Raw genomic sequence first — 18,349 nt, 5'->3', positions numbered from 1 at the left:
TTTCTTTCCACTGTTTTCTTTAACTGACTTGAGAGAGGGAAAAGCATCGATTTGCCACTCCACCCGTCCATGCTCCCAGTGGCTGATTCTTGCATGTTCCCCACAGGGGATCAAACTCGCAACCCTGGCTCATCAGGATGATGGTCCAACCAACTGAGCTACCTGGCCAGGGCTCCTGCCACTATTGTCCTCTACCCCAACCTGTTCCTCTGGAATCAGACAGGTGTCCAGTCAAAGGTGAAGATGAACATGAGTATGTGTAGAAGCTGGAGCCTTGTGCAGTTAGAATTATTCAAACAGAGGAAATAGCACAGAATCCCCAAACTGGGAGGGACCTTAAAGATTTCTAAGCTCAGCCTAGAACATTTTCCTCCCACCTTTCTCTGATTGGTCCCTCCCGTCTGTACACTGATGACATCCAGATTTGTATCCCATCTATATCTCTGTCCTGCCAGCTCTAGACTCATATCCAACTGCCTCCTTGACATCCCCATTCCCACCTGGATGTCTAATAGGCATCTCACATTCAAAATGTCCCACATAGAACTCCATTTTTATTACTTATTTTATTTTTCAATTACAGTTGACATTTAATATTATTTTATATTAGTCTCAGGTGTATAGCCTAGTGGTTAGACAATTATATAATTTTCGAAGTGACCCCATCAATAATTCTAGTACCCACCTGACACCACACATAGTTATTACAATATTATTGACTATGTTCCCTTCTTTATCCACTTGTCTATTGATGGGTACTTGGGTTGCTTCCATATCTTTATTGACTATTGTAAATAATGCTGCAATAAATATAAGGGTGCATATATCTTTTCAAATTAGTGTTTTGGTCAGATTTATACCCAGAAGTGGAATTCCTGGGTCATAAGGTAGTTCTATTTTTAATTTTTTAAGGAACAACCATACTGTCTTCCACAGTGGCTGCACCAGTCTGCATTTCCACCAACAGTGCACAAGGGTTCCCTTTTCTCCACATCACATCCTCACCAACACTTGTTGTTTGTTGATTTATTGATGATAGCCATTCTGATAGGTATGAGGTGATATCTCACTGTGGTTCTAATTTTCATTTCTCTGATGATTAGTAACATGGAGCCATCTTTTCATACCACATGCAACTCTTTTAAAAAATATATATATCTTTATTGATTTCAGAGAGAGGAAGGGAGAGGGAGCGAGAGAGACAGAAACATCAGTGATGAGAGAGTCATTGATCGGCTGCCTCCTGCACACACCCTGCTGGGGATCGAGTCGGCAAGGTGGGCATGTGCCCTGACCAGAAATCGAACCATGATCCTAGGTTGATGCTCAACTGCTGAGCCCCACCCCGCCAGGCCCACATGGAACTCTTGATATCTGCTCCCTACCACCCACAAAACTGTCCCTCTCCCAGTCTTTGCCATCTGAGAAAATGGCTCCACTACCTACCCATTTATTCAAGTCAAAGATCTAGTACAGTGATATTCACCTTTTTCATCTCATGGCACACATAAGCTAATTACTAAAATTCTGGGGCACACCAAAAAATAGGTATAATTTTGATTCATTCACACTGGACGGCTATTATTGTGTTGGTGGTTGTCATTTTTTTATTTGACAATCTAAGGGAAAAGAGGTCTATGCCCCTGACTAAATAGTCAGGTACTGCATGTTTTAGAAATTCTTGCCCAGCCAGGCATGGCTCAGCGGTTGAGCATCGACCTAGGATCCAGGAGATCAGGGTTCGATTCCTGGTCAGGGCACATGCCCAGGTTGCGGGCTAGGCAGCTGATCAATGACTCTCTCATCATTGATGTTTGTCTCTCTCTCTCTCCCTCTCCTTTCCTCTCTCTGAAATCAATAAAGATATATTTTTTAAAAAAGTATTAATCAATTAAACAAACACTTATTGGGAGCCTACTGTGTACCAGGTACTGTTAGAGGAGTTGGGGACACAGCAATAAACAAGAGAGAAGTATCTGCTCTCATAAAACTTAAATTCTAATAGGGGAGACAGACATTAAATGACTAAATTAGACAGTAAATGACTAAAGCAGTTGTTCATGTGGAAGCAGGAGTAGGAAGAAGAAAGAAGTAGAAAGTAGAAAGGAAAACATGACAGTGGGAGCTGCTCTTTTAAATAGGGCAGGGTGGTCAGGGAAAGCTTCGTTGAGGGGAAAAAGCAGAGCCTGAACAGAGGAGGGAAAGCCCTGTGAAGGTCTAGAGCAATGCTGTCCAATAGATACATAATTTCTAGTAGCCACATTAGAAAAGGAAAAAAACAGAGAGCAGTAGTTGCCGGGGGTTAAGAGGGAGGGAGGGATGAATCCTCTGGGCAGCGCACAGAGGATTTTCAAAGTATGAAACTATTCCGTATGGTAAATACATGTACCCCCATTATACATTCGTCAAAACCCATGGAATGTACAACACTAAAAGTGAACCTTAACATAAACTGCAGCCTCTGGAGGATAAATGATGTATTAATGTAAGTTCATCGGTGGTAACAAATGTATCGCTGTGGTGCGGGATGATAGCTGGGACGTGTGCAGATTAGGGGAGGCCGGAGGAGGCATATGGGAACGCTCTGTACTTTCCATTCACTTCTGCTGTGAACTTAAAACTGCTCTAAAAATTAAACTCTATTTTTCTAAAGTAAAAAAGCAATGGCTGAACTGAATTTTAATTACATATTCCAATAATATAGTTCAAATATCTGCATATTCAGTACTCATAAGCCTACATTTCTAACATATCCAAAATCCTACCAGTTCAAAAGGAAGCCAGTACTGAACCAAACCATTAATTAGATATTTTTAGTTCTCTTTTTGTGTGTGTGACCTAAGTCCTCAAAACCTGTGTGCATTTCACACTTGTCACAGTTCAGAGCAGCCACATTTCAGTAGTCACATGTGGCTAGTAGCTTCTGTATGGGACAGCCTAATTTTCAGGCAAAGCAAACAGTAAGGGCAAGAGTCCTGGGGCAGGAATGGCAAGAATAAGTTTTGTGTGATTGAGGAGAGCCAACAGGGACAGAAAGGAGTGAGGGGTGAGTGCACGAAGTGGTAGGTGAGGCTGGTTAGAGACAAGGGCAGGAGCCAGACCCTGGAAGGCTTGGTATGAAGCAGTTTGGGAATTATTCTAAGTGTCACTGGGAAACCATTAACAGGCTCTGAGCAGGGAACACATTCTGTCCCTTTGTGACTTGAAATGCAGTGCAGATGTTCTTTATCATTATACTGTTTCTAATTATAGGGGAGGTAGTGTGGGGCCCTATATCCCTCTTGCACAGCACAAGGAAACCAGCTATCTCTCCAACTTCACATTTGCAGACTAGAGGTCCAGAGACTAAGGAGGGCCTGCATCAGGATGCACAGTAAGTCTTTTATTGTTATTGGTGATTGGACATGAGCTGGATCAGCAGACTATTGGGGGTAGAAGCCAGGCTGGAATGAGTTGAGGAGTGGGAAGGAGATGGCGAAGTTTGGCAGTGAAGGGAAGGAGAAATGATAGGGTAGAATTGTGGGATCTGGAGTTGAGAGTTGGTTTGCTTGTTTGTTTTTAAGGAAGGAAAGATTTGAGCATGTTCAAATACTGATCTGAAAATAGTAGTAGAGAGGGAGAGGTTGGAAAGGATGGACCATGGATGGTGTGAGGTTCCTGAGAGGCGGTGGGGACTGCTGTAGAGTGAAGAAGGCAAAGCAGTGATGTAGGTAGATCTGGGGACTTGGTGGTGGCCTGCCACGGCCCCTGTCCTTCTGCCATCTGGATTCCTGAGACTTGTGTGCTGCCTCAGCCCCGCTGCACTCTCTTCTCTTTGCTTGCCAATCTCAGGCCCCCAGGACCAGAGATGATCCTGTCAGGGGCTGCTGCCCACCATCTGCCACTTCTCCATCCGCTCTGAATTTCTGTGCTCCAGGGCCTCCTGCCGACCTCGGGCTTCCTCTTTTACACTCTTCTATTCTCTCGTCCCAGTTGCTGGATGCTGAATCACTCTCCCTTCCAAGCCCCCTGCATGAGCCTCCTGGTTCTGATGTACAAAACTCAAACATCTATTATGTGTAGAACCCTCACCGTTCGGGCATGGTGCTACGTGCTTCACAAGTATCGGTCTCCTCAGCCCTAAGCTATAGAGGACTGTGCTGTCATCCCATTTTACAGACAGGGATATTAAAGCTCAGAAAGGATGTGTCTTGTACAAGGTCTCATAGAAAATGCCATAGGGAAGATGTGCCCAAGTCTGTAAGCTTCAAAAACTGACCTCATTCTGTGATGCCACACTGTCTTTGGGTGTCAGGAGTAGAGCTAGATGCTTTGCAGACCTTTTCCCATGTGGGCAGTGGGTTGTGGGTGTAAGCAGCAGAAAATGGGGCTTAGCCACGGGATTGGTTCTACGAGAGAACTATAGAGCGTAAGCTCTGTGAAGGCAAGGACTGTGCCTGTATGGTCACTGCAATACCCCCAGTTCCCAGAATAGAATCTGGTATGTAACAGTGCACAATAAATATTTATTGAATGAATGAATGAATGAATAAATGAATGAACTCTGGCCTCTAAGAGGGCTGATCAAAGCATTGAGATGAGATCCGGCAAGAATACAAGGCAGGGACCAAGGGCCTGGAACTGGCCCAAGTTAAGACTTGGGTGTAGGAAAAAGAAGTCCAGGATTCTTCCCCAGCCCAGTAGGAGGGACCTCGTAAGTTAATACTAAATCATACAAGGCATTGTATTTCTTTTTAAAAATATGTTTTATTGACTTTTTTTTTAGAGAGAGAGGGAGAGAGAACATGGATCGGTTGCCTCCTGCACACCCCCCACTGGGGATCAAGCCCACAACCCTGCATGTGCCCTGACCGGGAATTGAACCTCGATCTCCTGGATCCTAGGTCGACGCTCAACCGCTGAGCCATGCTGGCAGGGCCCCCTGTCCTTTCTTTTGTCGAGCCCACTCACCGAGTTTTTGTTTCAGTTACTGTATTTTTTAGTTCTAAAATTTCGACTTGGTTCTTATTTATATACGATATTGCTTTGCCAAGACTATATTTCTTTGCTGAGAATTTCTATTTTTTCATTTGTTTCAAATGTATTTGTCATTGAACACATCCTTTTCAGATCATTCTAATATCTGTGTCACTTTGGTGTTGGGGGTCTACAAATTGTCTTTTATAGCAAGTTCAGATTTTTCTGGTGTTACTATAAGAAGTAACTTTTTATTAAGACCTGGAAATTTTGGCTATTGTGTTATGAAACTTTGGATCTTATCTATATCTTATGTTTTAGCAGGTGTCCTTTAATATTGCTTCTGTGGGGAAGCGGGGTGCTGCCTCATTACTGCCAAGTGGGTTCTCCCCTTGGCCTCCACTGACACCTACTGCTGGGCAGGGGTGGGAGTCCAAGTTTCCTACTAGGCCTTCAATGATACCACACTGGCTGAGAGAGGGAGGGTTACTTCCTTACTTCTCCCATGTGGCCTCCATTGGTATTACGGGGAGAGATGGCCTTGTTACTGCTGATCAGAGGTGCAAGTCCTGAGTGGATAACTAGGTCTCTTCTGGGGAAAGGAAGGGGGGTACCTCATTACAGCCTGGCAAGGACAGAAATCTAGTCATTCCACTTGGCCTTGGCTGATGGGGGTACAGGTGGGGCTGGAATAGAGGGAGTATTGTCTAAAGGTTGTCTTTCTAATCTGTTCCTTTCCTGGTCCTTTGGCTAGAGAAAGCAGACTTGGGGAGGGGGGCGGAGATTGTCTGCACCCACTGGCATTTTTAGGTTGCTGGCTTCTCCAGTGCCCAATGTGATGTATTTCAGGCAAAAAGAAAACTCAGGGAACTCACCGCTGAATCATTCCTTGGGTCTTGACCTCCCTAACCAGTATGCTCCCTTCTCTTTCAGAGCCTTCTTATGTTTGTTTTATATATAACGTCTGGGATTTTAACTGTACTTAACATGAGAAATAGCATAAAGTATGTCTGCTCCATCTTCCTAGAAGCAAAAGGTGATCCACAGATTTTTAAAAAATTAAAGACATTTAAAAATCACACATTTGTCATAAAGATGTAGACTTCTGATTTCTCGTGGAACATTGAAAGATGAAGTCATCCTGGCCTGCACTTATTTGGTAACAATTGGCTGGGGCTGGGCATCCACTGCCCCTGTAGGTGAGTGAGAATGAGTTTACTGTAGGTCCTGCCCCTCTCATAATGAATGTATTTATTTACAAAAGGCTTGAATCCCTAGTTATTACATTACCAAAGGAGTCTGAACTTGCTACCTCTGTATCAGAACTTATGTTTGATCTCCAGGAAGTGTTGGCCACAGCAAAGATTAGATGTGACACCAGAAAAGGAGCCATTGGCAGGATCCTTAAAAGATTCTGCTACATCATTGCAGTAATGTTCTTGCTCTCCCAGCACAAAATTCTGTGTTAGCACAGACTGTTCTGAGTGGTTCCAGTAAAAGAAAAAAAAGGCCCCTCTCATCTCAGGAACAGCTAGCTCATTCCTCTTGAGAAACCCCTAATCACGAAATGACCTGGAGTTATGCTCCCAGCCCACTCTTGTGGGAAGTAGGACCCAGTGAGCTAGTTGGCCCATAGAAACATGTAAGTCAGCAGAAACCTTGGGTTCTCAGTGGTTGCAAAGTGAAGCCCCAAGGGGAGGTAGCTTTGTGTTCTAAAAGAGCAAAGAATGCTGTGGTGGTAGCTCCAATCAGATTGGTGATCCCAGAAATGTGGAAGTTTCAATAGTTCTAAGGAGAGACCTGAAAATGATCTATTTCTCACCATGGATTCAAACAAGTAGTTCTGCTAACCTGGTGAGCTCTGCCATTTCAGTGTCCAAACCTGTCAGCTCCAGTGTGGAGGCAAAGTCATCTTAAGGCAGATGTTTTCAAATTGTTGAGTTCACTGACCCCTTTTCAAGAACATGAGGCTTAATAAGCCACCTGGCCTCTTTGACCCAGTGCATTCTGGTTTCCTCCAGAGAGGGAACTATCAAGAGAGAGATGCTGATCTGTTGCCTGAGTCCTTACCTCTCCGTGTCCCCAGCTCATCACCTCCAGTCTTCTGACCAGAGCTGAGAATGTTGAGCAATCTCTCGCTCTGTTTGGATAAAGCACAACTCAACAACTGACAGCAGGCATGGGCTTCCTGCAGAGCCTTGGCTTCCCTTATGTGCTGTTTCTGGAGATAAAAGAAAAAACAATTTGGTTTGTCAACAACAGCCCCAGCTCAATACATCTCACAGCTGTGTATGGCCTAAGACATCGTCACTCTCCTTGGCCACAGTGCCATGTGTCTGGCCCTCCACACGATAAGGAAAAAAGAGCACTGGCATCAGGCTAAGAGGAAACACAACTTAAAGAGACCCTTCAAGAGGCATAGACAATAGTGGTAACAATAATAATGAGAAGCAGCAGCAGCTATCATTTATCTAGTACCTATTATATGCAAAGTAGTTCTGGGTTAAATATGTGTGTGTGTGTATGTGTGTGACTCTACTTTGCAACTGAAGACACTGCAGCTCAGAAAGGGTAATGTGCCCAAGGTGACTTCAACGAGATTGGGTTTGAAATGCTTGATGTTATGTTGCAAGTGACATGACTACTAACTTGTAGCTCCAAGTGAGATTTTGTAGAATTGAGTTCTCCCTGTCTCTTTCTTGGCTGGAGGCATTGCCCAGGCAGTGGGAGCCACAGAAGTCCAGGGTTGCTCTAGTCTTCAGAGAGGTCTGGCAGAGACCTCAACAACGATATGCAGATTATAGACAAGTAATCCTGGCCTGATAGTTTCTGCTCAAATCTCTGTGGTCTATAAGTGACAATGCCAATCCCAGGAATTAGAATGGTCACTGGAATTGAGTGAGTGCTCCAGATGCGTAGGCTGGGGAGTGTGGTGGGGGACTGAACGCCATTTTGACTGACTCCAGGAGGGGGGCCTCAGGGCTGCCCTCCCTTAGCAGTGCAGGGACTTTATCTCTAAGGGTGCCTCCCTTCCATCCCCTCTGCATTTTTACTACCACTATTCTAGGCGAAGTCTGTGCCCTTGCATTGGTCTCTACTACTCTCCCTTCTTCCTTCAAGTCTGAAACTGCGGGGCCAACACGTGCTTCCTAAAAAACCCAGGTCCAGCCTTTTGTGTTTTTCCCGGCGATCCCTCAGAGGGATCCCTTCTATATTCAGATTTTTCTTTTAAAAGCATGTTGCTAAGCATGCCAGTTAGAAGTACTCTATACCACTGGTGTAAGATAGCAAATGGGAACAATGGCATTGCTTCTTCAAAACTGTTATCTGAATGTGGCATTTTCTTACCTTTAAAGTTAGACTTCACAGACCTTACAGTAAACACACAATCAGTTTTTGCTGCCTCTCCCTCCCAGCCCAAGTCTGTGCTTTATGGAAAATAACCAGAATCAAAGCACTAAAGAACACTGCAACTTCTTAAATGAGTTACCATATTTGAAATACCTCATATACATTAAGCTTATTATTCCCTAGATGCAAATTTTTAAGGCATAGAAGGAGGCATTTTTCCAAACTTAAAAAATAGGTTGCAATCTTATTATAGAAAAGTATGATCCAAGAGAAAACAGAACAAATAGGATGGAGCAATCCTTTATTTTTAGACACATTCACAAAGAGGTTGTCAGTACATAAACTTTCCAGTGGAGAAGAGCAAACATGAAAATCAGCTTCCAGCCATCGGCCGCTGCTCTGCTCAGGGCCTAGGATCCTCCTTGCCCATGTGGTGTGGTGGAGGCGTGTACTTCCCCTCCTTGATTAGTTTATCCCGCTGTCTCAAGATCGCACTCAGACGTTTCATCTGTCAAAGGAAAAAAGTATTTAAAACTAGGGGGAGGCCCTGGCTGGGTAGCTCAACTGGCTAGAGCATTGTCCTGGAATACCAATCAGGTTGTAGATTCAATCCCCAGTGAGGGCACAAACAAATATCAACCAATGGATGCATAAATAAGTGGAACAACGAAATCAATGTTTCTCTCTCTCTAAAATATATACATACCTACATACAAAACTACGGGGAGATATGCATCAGAAAGTGAGGGCTGGAGAAACAGAAGGAAAATTGGTTTCATTTTTAAATTATAGAAGCTTTCCATCCTAGAGGGCCTCTGAGATGAAACCTGTCTTAAAAGCTAACTTAAAATAATTTCCCAAGCTTTTAACAAATAAACTTCTGGTATATACAATAGTATCTCCTTGAAATCTAGTAACTAAAACATTCCTAATATATATAGGAATACAGATTTTACAAAAACAGTGACAAAAACATACAGGTCAAAAACCTTTAAGGCATGTACTTGTGCATACTAAAATCTTTAAAAATATTAAAAGCTGAGATCATCTCATAGCTTATATATTCCTGGCCTCTCTATGTGAAAGTGGCACTGCTGCTGGTGACTGTTTGCTGGGTATGAATGAAAAAGAATAGCCAATATAAGGTCTCTTTTTACCACACTGAAATTAAGACCCAATATTCAGCTACTAATCACTGTTGAGCCCTGAGTTTTGCCTCTTCTCAGGAAGGCCATTCCTAGCCAATGAGTCATCCTATACAAGACTGTGTGAGAGCCGTAAGTCACATGGATTCTTTGACATAGAAAATACACTCACTAACCATGACTGCATTATTCGTCTGCTCAAAACTCAATGGCTTCCCATCTTACTGAGAGAAAAAACTGAATCCTTCCTCATAATGACAGAGGCCTACCACTCCAAATTTAAGTCTTAACACCCTCCCCTAGCTCTCTCTGACCCAGCTCAGGGCGTCTGAACTTGCTGGTTCTTCAGCAGAGCGTGTTCTCCCCTCGTATCCACTTGGCTCACTTTCTCTAAGTCTCTGCTCAAATGTCACCTGTTGCTGAACTCTTCTCTGAACATCCACTTAGCTCCCATGCCCAGTGCTTTGTTCTTTTCCTATTTATTTCCCCCACTGCACTTATCAACACCCGAAACACTATTTTTTAACTTTTTAACTCGTTTGTTAATTTTCTGCTCCCCTCCCCACCATATAAGCTCCATTAGGACAGGGACTTTTTGCTGTTTTGCTTACTGCTATATTCCTAGTGTCTAGAATAGTTCTTGATAAAATAGATGATCCGATAAATATTTTTTTAGTGAATGACGAAGTTGTCACAAAAGCATGAAGAGTTAGTATATTCAGTTAAACATCCCATTAATTTTAAAGAATTACGATATAACTTCAGTAGAAAACTCTAGGTATACTAAATACTGACATAAACTTTAACAATTTTTAAAAGACTACATTCTTAACATTTCTCTATGAAAGAGTTTCCCAACAGAGGACAAGTCATGGTTGAGCTATCATAATACCATGGATTAAATCTCTCTCTGAACTAGAGCCAATCACCACTTAGTGTTGTGAATCTAATAAGCACAGGCTGTGGAGCCAGCATTGCCAGGTTCAAATCCCAGTTACACCACTTACTAGCTATATGACCTTAGGCAATGGCCTTAATTTTTCCTTGCCTCAAGTTTTTAATTATGTAGTAGGGGAAATAACAGTAAAGCAACTCACAAGATTGTTGTGAGAAATAAATGCACTATTACATGGTAGGCACTTAGAACAGTGCTTGATTCTAATGCCCTGAATCACTAGCTTCTTTGCCTAGGGGGAAGGATCTAGTTATTTGGGGTGACCTCTAAAACAGTAACATATTTATTCCTAAATTCAGAGGATGAGGAAGTGACCTTGGGGCAACTCTTTGATATTTACAGATAAGGAAACCAAGAAGTGACTTGCCTGAAGTCACAAAACTAGTGATGGCAGAACCACATCAAAATCCAGTTCTTCTAACTCCCAATCCAATGTTCTTTCTACCTCACCATGCTGCCTCCTCTTGGTGTAAATTTTCCGCAGTGAGTCAAGTGTTAAGCTGAGCAAGGAATAATAGGGGTCTGCAAAAAGGGAAGACATGCTGTGAACTAGCTAGTGGGTAGGTGGCCAACACGACCGACCTACCATTGTCTTACGATACAGACTACACTATACTATTACTCACTTAATGATCAATGTTCCTGCAGAGACCAATACAAAATTATGACCTCACACCCTCTCATTCCTTCCAAGTTGGCTTCACTTTAACCAAATGCTAACAGCAAATGTTAAAAGAAATGTAAAAATTTTGATAAATTTGTGATAAAATTTGACTGAAAATCTAAATTGTCTCTCCGAACTCCAAGAAATTACGAATAATAAAAATATTCCTATTTGTTATATCTGGAGCACAGAAATAGGCAAAACAATAGCCCACACCCAAAGATTTCTTCTTTAAGGGAGAACAGGGCCCTGAACATTAGGAACTCACCCAACTCTTCTGGACCGAGACACCATGTGTGAACAAGCCCTGTCCCTCGGCAACTTTGACTAGGCTCACCTCGAGCAATCTCATGAATCCCCTGCCTCCCCAGAGTGTAAGTGTTTCAGAGGCTGTTGTATCAGCCTCAATGCAACAGACCTTCCGGATTTTAACCTCCCTCCCAATGAGGACTCAATGAATCTGAAAGATTTTCACAAACATCCACAACAGGTTTATATTCTTTGCTTTATGGCCTGCTACAAAAATAGAAACAGACACGGGCATGTAATTTCTAAACTGATGGCTACGGCAAGGTACGATACTAAGGAAAACCTATGAGAAGATGAGGAAGAACACTGAGGAACAACAGGTCCTCCTCAGATCTGAAGGCATTTAACTTCCTTGACATGGTGCCTAAGTAGAAGTGTTTCACCACAAAAGTCTTGCCAGTTCGCACCGGGTAAGTCACTGCCCAATGACCAATTATATGCACTGAAAAGTAGCCCCCAAAGAATTAAGCAAGCAACTCAGTTCCCATCTCCATCACTTCCTCACCGTTTTCTGCCGAAGCAGGCATTCTACAAAATCTTCGTACTCTATCTTGCACTCTTTCTCTGCTCGGATAGCACCAATTCCATGCGAACATTCTATCCATTCTTTTTCAAAAGCATGGCACCGAGATGGAATCTTGTGAGGCTGTTCAGCACTTTGGATTGTCATCCAGCGGTCTAGGTCAATGCCCAGCCTTTTCTGTATATCAAAGAAAGGCATGGCTGAAATGAAAGATAAAAAAATGGTATGTCATAAAAGTAAAGTCAAGTAAGAAATTTCTAAGAAAAATGAGATTATTATGATACATAGCCCTCTAGAAAGATATTTTACACTATTCTCCCAACTTCCTCTCACCAAACTTTTTCATTAGACAGATTCTCCCAATTTTGGTAGTTGAACAATTTCTGTGCTTTCACAAAACCCAAGGAAAAGAGAACTAGAAATAAAAAGTGTATAAAAGTTCTCTTTATATTGATAAATCTTTCTTATCAAAAGTCAAAAAGTGTTTATGTTTTGCCTTAATGATCTCAATTCTTTGAGTCAGATCTGAATACTGAAAAAAAACCAAAACACAGAAAAGCATAAGCACAGAAACATTTCTTCACATATTTCTATCCATATCAACTTAGATGACACCTTCCCAGAGAAGCTATCCTGAAACTGGTGTCCCTTCTTTATCTTAACATATCATTCTCAACTTCCCATAGGAGTACTTTGTATGCCACTATAATGGACTATTTACTTGAATGTCTTCCCTACTGAACAATGAATGCAGTGAGAACGGGAGCTAGGTAGGGATTCAGTAATAGTTTGGTTAAAAAAAAAAAAAAAAAAAAAAGATTAATTTCAAACAACTTAAATGGATAATTAAATCCAGTTTCTACTTAGAATATGATAGATATTCAGGGGAAAAAAGATAATATACATGGGACATACATTTTAATGTCAAATAAAGGAAAGTACTACAATAATGCTAAAGAAAAACTGTCTGCAAAAGAAGACTGGAAGAAAGCACACACAACAAAAGGCCATGCAGTTATGTATGAATGGTAGATCTAAAGGTGCATTTATTTTTATAATTTCCTATCCATTCTTTAAGTCATTTACTAATTAATAACGTTCCAGCCACTGGAATGGGGGGAAAGAAGCAGCTGCAATGTTAAGTACGAGAATACAGATACACAGCGAATTGGGAACCCAAAGGAAGGTACACAACAGGGTTTAAGAGCTCGAAGACGGAAGCACCAATTCTGCCCAAGAGACTTGCGAATGCCTTTTTGGATGGGTTGAGTTTGCCAAGTGAAGGTCAGCGGGCAGAGTATTCCTGTAGGGCACTGCACGAGCTACAGCCGGAGGTGCTGGCTATGTCTGAGGGGACACTGAGGACCCAGACGTGGCTAGAGCGCAGAGTGCATGTCGGGAAGAACGAAATGGGCTGAAGGGGTGGGCAGGGCCGCAATCACGCAGGAACTTGTAAGCCGAGAAAATGAGCGTGGGCTTCGGGTTAAGAGCCAGAAGGCCAAAGCATTAGTCCGGAAGAAATCTCAGCCTGTAAGGAGGACCGAGAGAGGTGCGGTCTACAGGGTTCGATGACATTGGCTGCGTGGGCGAAGGGGCCTGGGAAAGCGGAAAACACGCCCAGAGGTCGAGTCAGAGAGAACGGACACCCAGCAAGCCAAGAGGAAATTTGTTAAAGAAATCTCGGAAGGAAATTCCTTAAGCTAAATTGCGCCGCGGACATTCGCAGGCCCTACCGTCCTGCCGCCGCGGTGCCCTTGTCTGTTTGGTGGCCGCAGGTAATGGACTGAAGGCGACGCGGAGACCTGCCGCAAAGGACGCCCGCAGCGCGACGTTTGCAGCACGACGCCCGGAGCAGACTTTCCTTCCGCCGTCTGGATCCGGAAACCATAGGAACCAAGCTTATCGACCTGCGCTTGCGCGGCTGTGCGCCAGGACTTCTGGAGATACAGACCCAGGAGCAGCTGATGTTCCCTAGAGAGCCGCGTTAGAGACGGCCCAGCGGTTACTGTGCCCCTGCTGCCTCCGGGCACTATAGCAAGCACTCTCACGACAGCTTTGATTTGTGAGGTACTTGACCAAGGCCACACGAGAGAAAAAAGTGTCCCCTCCGCCACTGCAGTAGTGGTTAAGCTCATGGACTGTGTAGACCCGCTCTAGGTGGGTTGCTCCGCAGCTTCTGTGTGACCCTGGGAAAGTTTCCTAACCTCACTTAACCTCCGTTTCCTCAAATTAAGGTTAAAGTACTGCCCTGTCTGAGTAGCTCAGTTGGGAGCATTGTCCCCCCAAACCAAGGTTTTGGGTTCCATTCTCCCTCAGGGCATGTACAAGAATCAACCAACGAATGCATAAATACGTGTAACAACAAAGTGATCTCTCCCTCTCTTCTAAGATCAGTTTAAAAAAATGATTATTTTTAAAAGGAAATAGTATCTACAGCGTAGGGTTGCTTTGGGGATTAAATTACGTGTAAAGCACTGAGGCTGTTCCTGGACCATGGAAAGCATTCTAAGGCAATCTCAGTTCTTTGATGTCTCAGCTTCTAAAGTTTACTGATTTGGAAAAGTTGACGAAGTCCATGTCTTCCTCTGTTTCAGAATCTCCAGTGGCTCCCTTTCACTACAGAGGGCCTCCAAAGTGGTGTGTATGTGTGGGTACCATAGGGTGTGTGTGATATGATACATTGAGGGTGTGGGACGAAAATACAAGAATACTTCTGTTTATCTAATCTTTTTTAAATTTCTAATTTTTTGTGTAAATGTTTATAAAGTGCATAAAATCACTGCAGTGGTATATATAAATACCTTGTACATAAATATTTATTTGGGGTTTGGGCTGAAAATTTTTGCTTTTAAGTGATGTGCTCTCAAAAACGTTTATACAAGTCCAGCCTTCCAAACGTTCCCAGCCTCACTGTCCAAAGTCCCTGCCTAATGCTCCAACCAAGAGCTTGTTTCAGTGTATTCCAGGAAAAGTGCTACCATCCAGTATCTTTGATTTTTCTTTTTTATTCTTTTCCCAGGAATGACACCATTTCTACCCCATCTCCATTTTTGCATGCCAAATTCCTGATCTATTTCAGGACTTTTGCATAGGTTTTTCCCCAAAAGGAGTTAAGTACCCCTAAACTCCAGAACCACCCACTCTGGAGACAATTCCTAAGGTCCCAAAATTACTGGTTTTATTCAAGCATTCCAATTCTCTTTCCCCATCACATAAGAGTTTCAATTCAACTAGAATTTCCTGAGCACCTAATGCATGCCCAGCAGAATACTGGGGGCTTATGGAATTGTTAACTCATAGCCCTTGCCCACAAAATACTAGAGGTAGCAAGGTATTGATCACTACCACCCTTTGCATTTCTCCCCCTTTCTAATTTATGGTGGCGATATCACCTTCCCAGCCATTCAGGCAGGAAACTGAAGTTGTATTTTGCCTTCTCCTCACCTTTCATCCAATATTTAATTACTGCCCAAGTTCTCTCAAATATTCCTTCCACAAGTTTCCAATTTTATTTTTTCCTTTTTGCCTCCCAGCTCCTCATGACAATCTCTTTTTCACTGACTAATCTTCCTAAAATACTAATTTCATTGTATCACTTCTCAGATAGCAGGCAGGATAGGTAAGTACAAAGATGGGCAACACAGATGCCTTTAAGTCCAAACAGAGCTCACTATAAGGAAAAGAAAAGCACCATGATAAATGGAAACTGGACTTGGCCTCAGTTTGTTTGTTTGTTTTTTAAATATATCTTTATTGACTTCAGACAGAGGAAGGGAGAGGGAGAGAGAGAAAAACATCAATGATGAGAGCCATTGACCAGCTGCCTTCTGCATGCCCCTCGACTGGGGATGGAGGGGGCAACCCCCGCATGTGCCCTGACCGGGAACCCAACCCTGATCTCTTGGATCCTAGGTCCAGGCTCAACCGCTGAGCCACGCCCGGCTGGGCTTGGCCTCGGCCTCAGTTTGACTGATGGGAAGCAGTGGTGGGGAATATGACTGGAGGGCATAAGTCTGTCCTGTCTACAGGCAGCAGGAGATACTCAGCTCCATCCTATTGCTGTGGAGAGAATCAGGGCCCCAAATGGTCAAATCTTCCTATTTTTTAAGAGAAGCCAGAAATCTTTTGTTATTGTTTAAATGTGAAACCTCCCACTTTTAAAATTTGGGGCAACGAATTTTTTAAAAAGTACTGGCCAAACAAAGCCCAGGAAATAGCCTTTATGCTGCCCAATTTCAACCCTTGATTGGAGGGGGAACTGGAGGTCGGGGAAACCAATTTACTTTGAACTACGATGGCTCTTTACATCCAGCCTTTCTCCCTTCTTCATTTTGGTTGCTTTTCTAAAACTCAATCCGATCATTCAAAAAACGCTTTTATCCCACGGCATGGACCTTGCTGAGCTCGGGGGTGGGGGTGGGGGTGTAAGACACAGAATGCCGTGGCAAGTGATCAAACAAAGATGAACCAGACGAGAGAACACAAAGGAGGCGGTCATTCATACTGCGTGGGCTGTGTTTGAGGTGCCAGTGTATTCAAGAAAAGGTCCAAATTTTGGGGTTTGGCATCAAGACCCTTCATGATCCGACTTCTTCCCACTTCTAAGTTCTCAGGTCCCACTGCTTACCAGCCCCTAGCCAACCTCCTTGTGTTCTCAGCCACCCAGAATTGCTCTCATACTTCCAAACTGCAGGAGCAGGTTCTTGTCTGGAACGATCCTACCACCGCTCACGGCCACCTCCCTGCTGTCTCCCACCCGGACTGTACACCCCGCCATTTTCTGGTAAAGGGTTCCCGAATTCCTCGGGCGTGTAGGAGGCCTTTCTTGAGGTCCCGGCGGCCCCGGACGCGCCTATTACAGACCTTGCTAACTGCTGACTCGCCTACCCGTCCACGGGACCGTGCACACGGCCGTGTCAGCGCGGGCGTGCAAGATGGCGGCGACCGGTCCTCCACTACTGCGAATAAGAAGTGCCACCCGGCCACCGCGCAGCAGCACTGGGCCTGCGCCGGGCTTGGGGCCACGTGGCCGCTGGGGTCGCGCGCTGTGCTTACGTCACAAGTGATGTAACGCTCGCTAGGGGCTCCGTGTCGCCCCTTTCTGTTCCTCACCCCCACCCCCACTTACCTTCTCGCTGCCTTGTTTCGTGGACCCCTGGCTGCGTGGCAGTGCGACTGTACCGCGAAGTGAACGGGTTTATGCGCAGGGAGGTGAGCCCGAGGTGTCGCTTCCTCCATTTTGCATTCGGGAAACCGAGGCTCCGAGACCGGAAGGAACAGGACCGGGCCCTCCCCACGGCCTGTTTTTCCCAGACGTAGCCTCGTTCCCATCGCAGGGCATAAAAGCTGGCTCCATGACCTAATGTAAGGGCCCCATTTCCACCTCAGAAAACTGGCCTCAGCTGCTGCGTGCGCGCGGGCGAAGTCCCGTCTCCGTCCACAGGGTGCTGCCCTCGACCTGCAGGTGGTTACACACCCCTCAGTCCTACCGGAGACAGGCTTTCCCACCACCCTCCCAAGACAGGCACCTGTAATTTAGCACGTCGGGAGCTTTGGGCCTGTATCTGAAACCGCTGCCACACAGATCTGAATGATCTGGTAGCCTGTGGGCCCCAGCACATGTGGGGGAAGAGAGTGAGCGTGGGAACTCCCCCTACTCTCACCCGCAAGCCAGGAGCTGTAAGAGAAGAGGCAACAAAGCCAATCAGCAAAGTAACCCAAAAAGAAAGGGGTGCCAAGGCCTGGACTATAATGCAAATAAGAGTGACCATTTAAACTACAGAGTGAGTCCCACTTGGGGTTAGAGAAAGTATCAAGTTGAAGATGCAACAGGACCAGGAACCGCTGAAGCAAACTGAGGAGGAAGGCTGTGCCGGGCTCATGGTGGCGGAGGTACCTAGTGACGGTACACATCCCATCCCTGGAATTAACTCCCCTCATTCTTGACTTTAATTAGGCTTCCCAAGGAGTATGATTTCATGAAGAAAACACAGTTAAAGCCAATGGGGCAATCTACTGCACCTGACATGTTTCTCATCATAAATTAACACACTGGAGTCTGGTTTTATAGACAAATACAGCTTTATTAGTGAGTCAGCCTTCCTGAGTACAGACCAGGGTAATTAAACTACCTGGAGGGAACCTGCCAGGGCAGCTGAGTGGCCTTCCTCAGGAAACACTCTGCTCTCTGATGCACAGAACACTTATCAAAGCAAGTTTTATAAATGCTTGTTTATAGACCATGAGCTTCCCCAGGGTAAGGATTGCATCTCTTACCCTGGCTGCAGAGACAACCCGCGAAAGGCTTAAAATTACTTGTTCGGAGAGTTAAGGGAGTTTCAGGTAGTGCACTGATGACCGGAAAAGGAGAGGAACAGTCACATAATTCATTTATTCACTTACCATTTAGGAACCAAGGACAGAGAGATAATAGCTCAAGGTGCTAT

The 18,349-nt window shown here is 44.4% G+C and overlaps 1 protein-coding gene across 1 annotated transcript; it reads right to left on the bottom strand.

Moving 5' to 3' along the window:
- Positions 1–8,591: 8,591 nt before the first annotated feature.
- NDUFS5 (NADH:ubiquinone oxidoreductase subunit S5) lies at positions 8,592–17,278 on the bottom strand. Its single transcript, XM_081146102.1, has 4 exons — positions 17,032–17,278; positions 13,637–13,774; positions 11,886–12,103; positions 8,592–8,815 (listed from the first exon to the last, which is right to left on the bottom strand). Exons 3-4 carry the CDS (start codon positions 12,099–12,101, stop codon positions 8,711–8,713), a joined length of 321 nt encoding a protein of 106 aa, XP_081002228.1. The 5' UTR covers positions 12,102–12,103; positions 13,637–13,774; positions 17,032–17,278; the 3' UTR covers positions 8,592–8,710.
- Between the last annotated feature and the right edge of the window lie 1,071 nt (positions 17,279–18,349).

Source organism: Miniopterus schreibersii, assembly GCF_964146895.1.
Source record: "Miniopterus schreibersii genome assembly, chromosome: 8".
Classification (NCBI taxonomy): domain Eukaryota; kingdom Metazoa; phylum Chordata; class Mammalia; order Chiroptera; family Miniopteridae; genus Miniopterus; species Miniopterus schreibersii.
The sequence above is the reverse complement of the archived record's forward strand: the minus strand, read 5'-3'. Positions and strand labels throughout refer to the sequence as shown.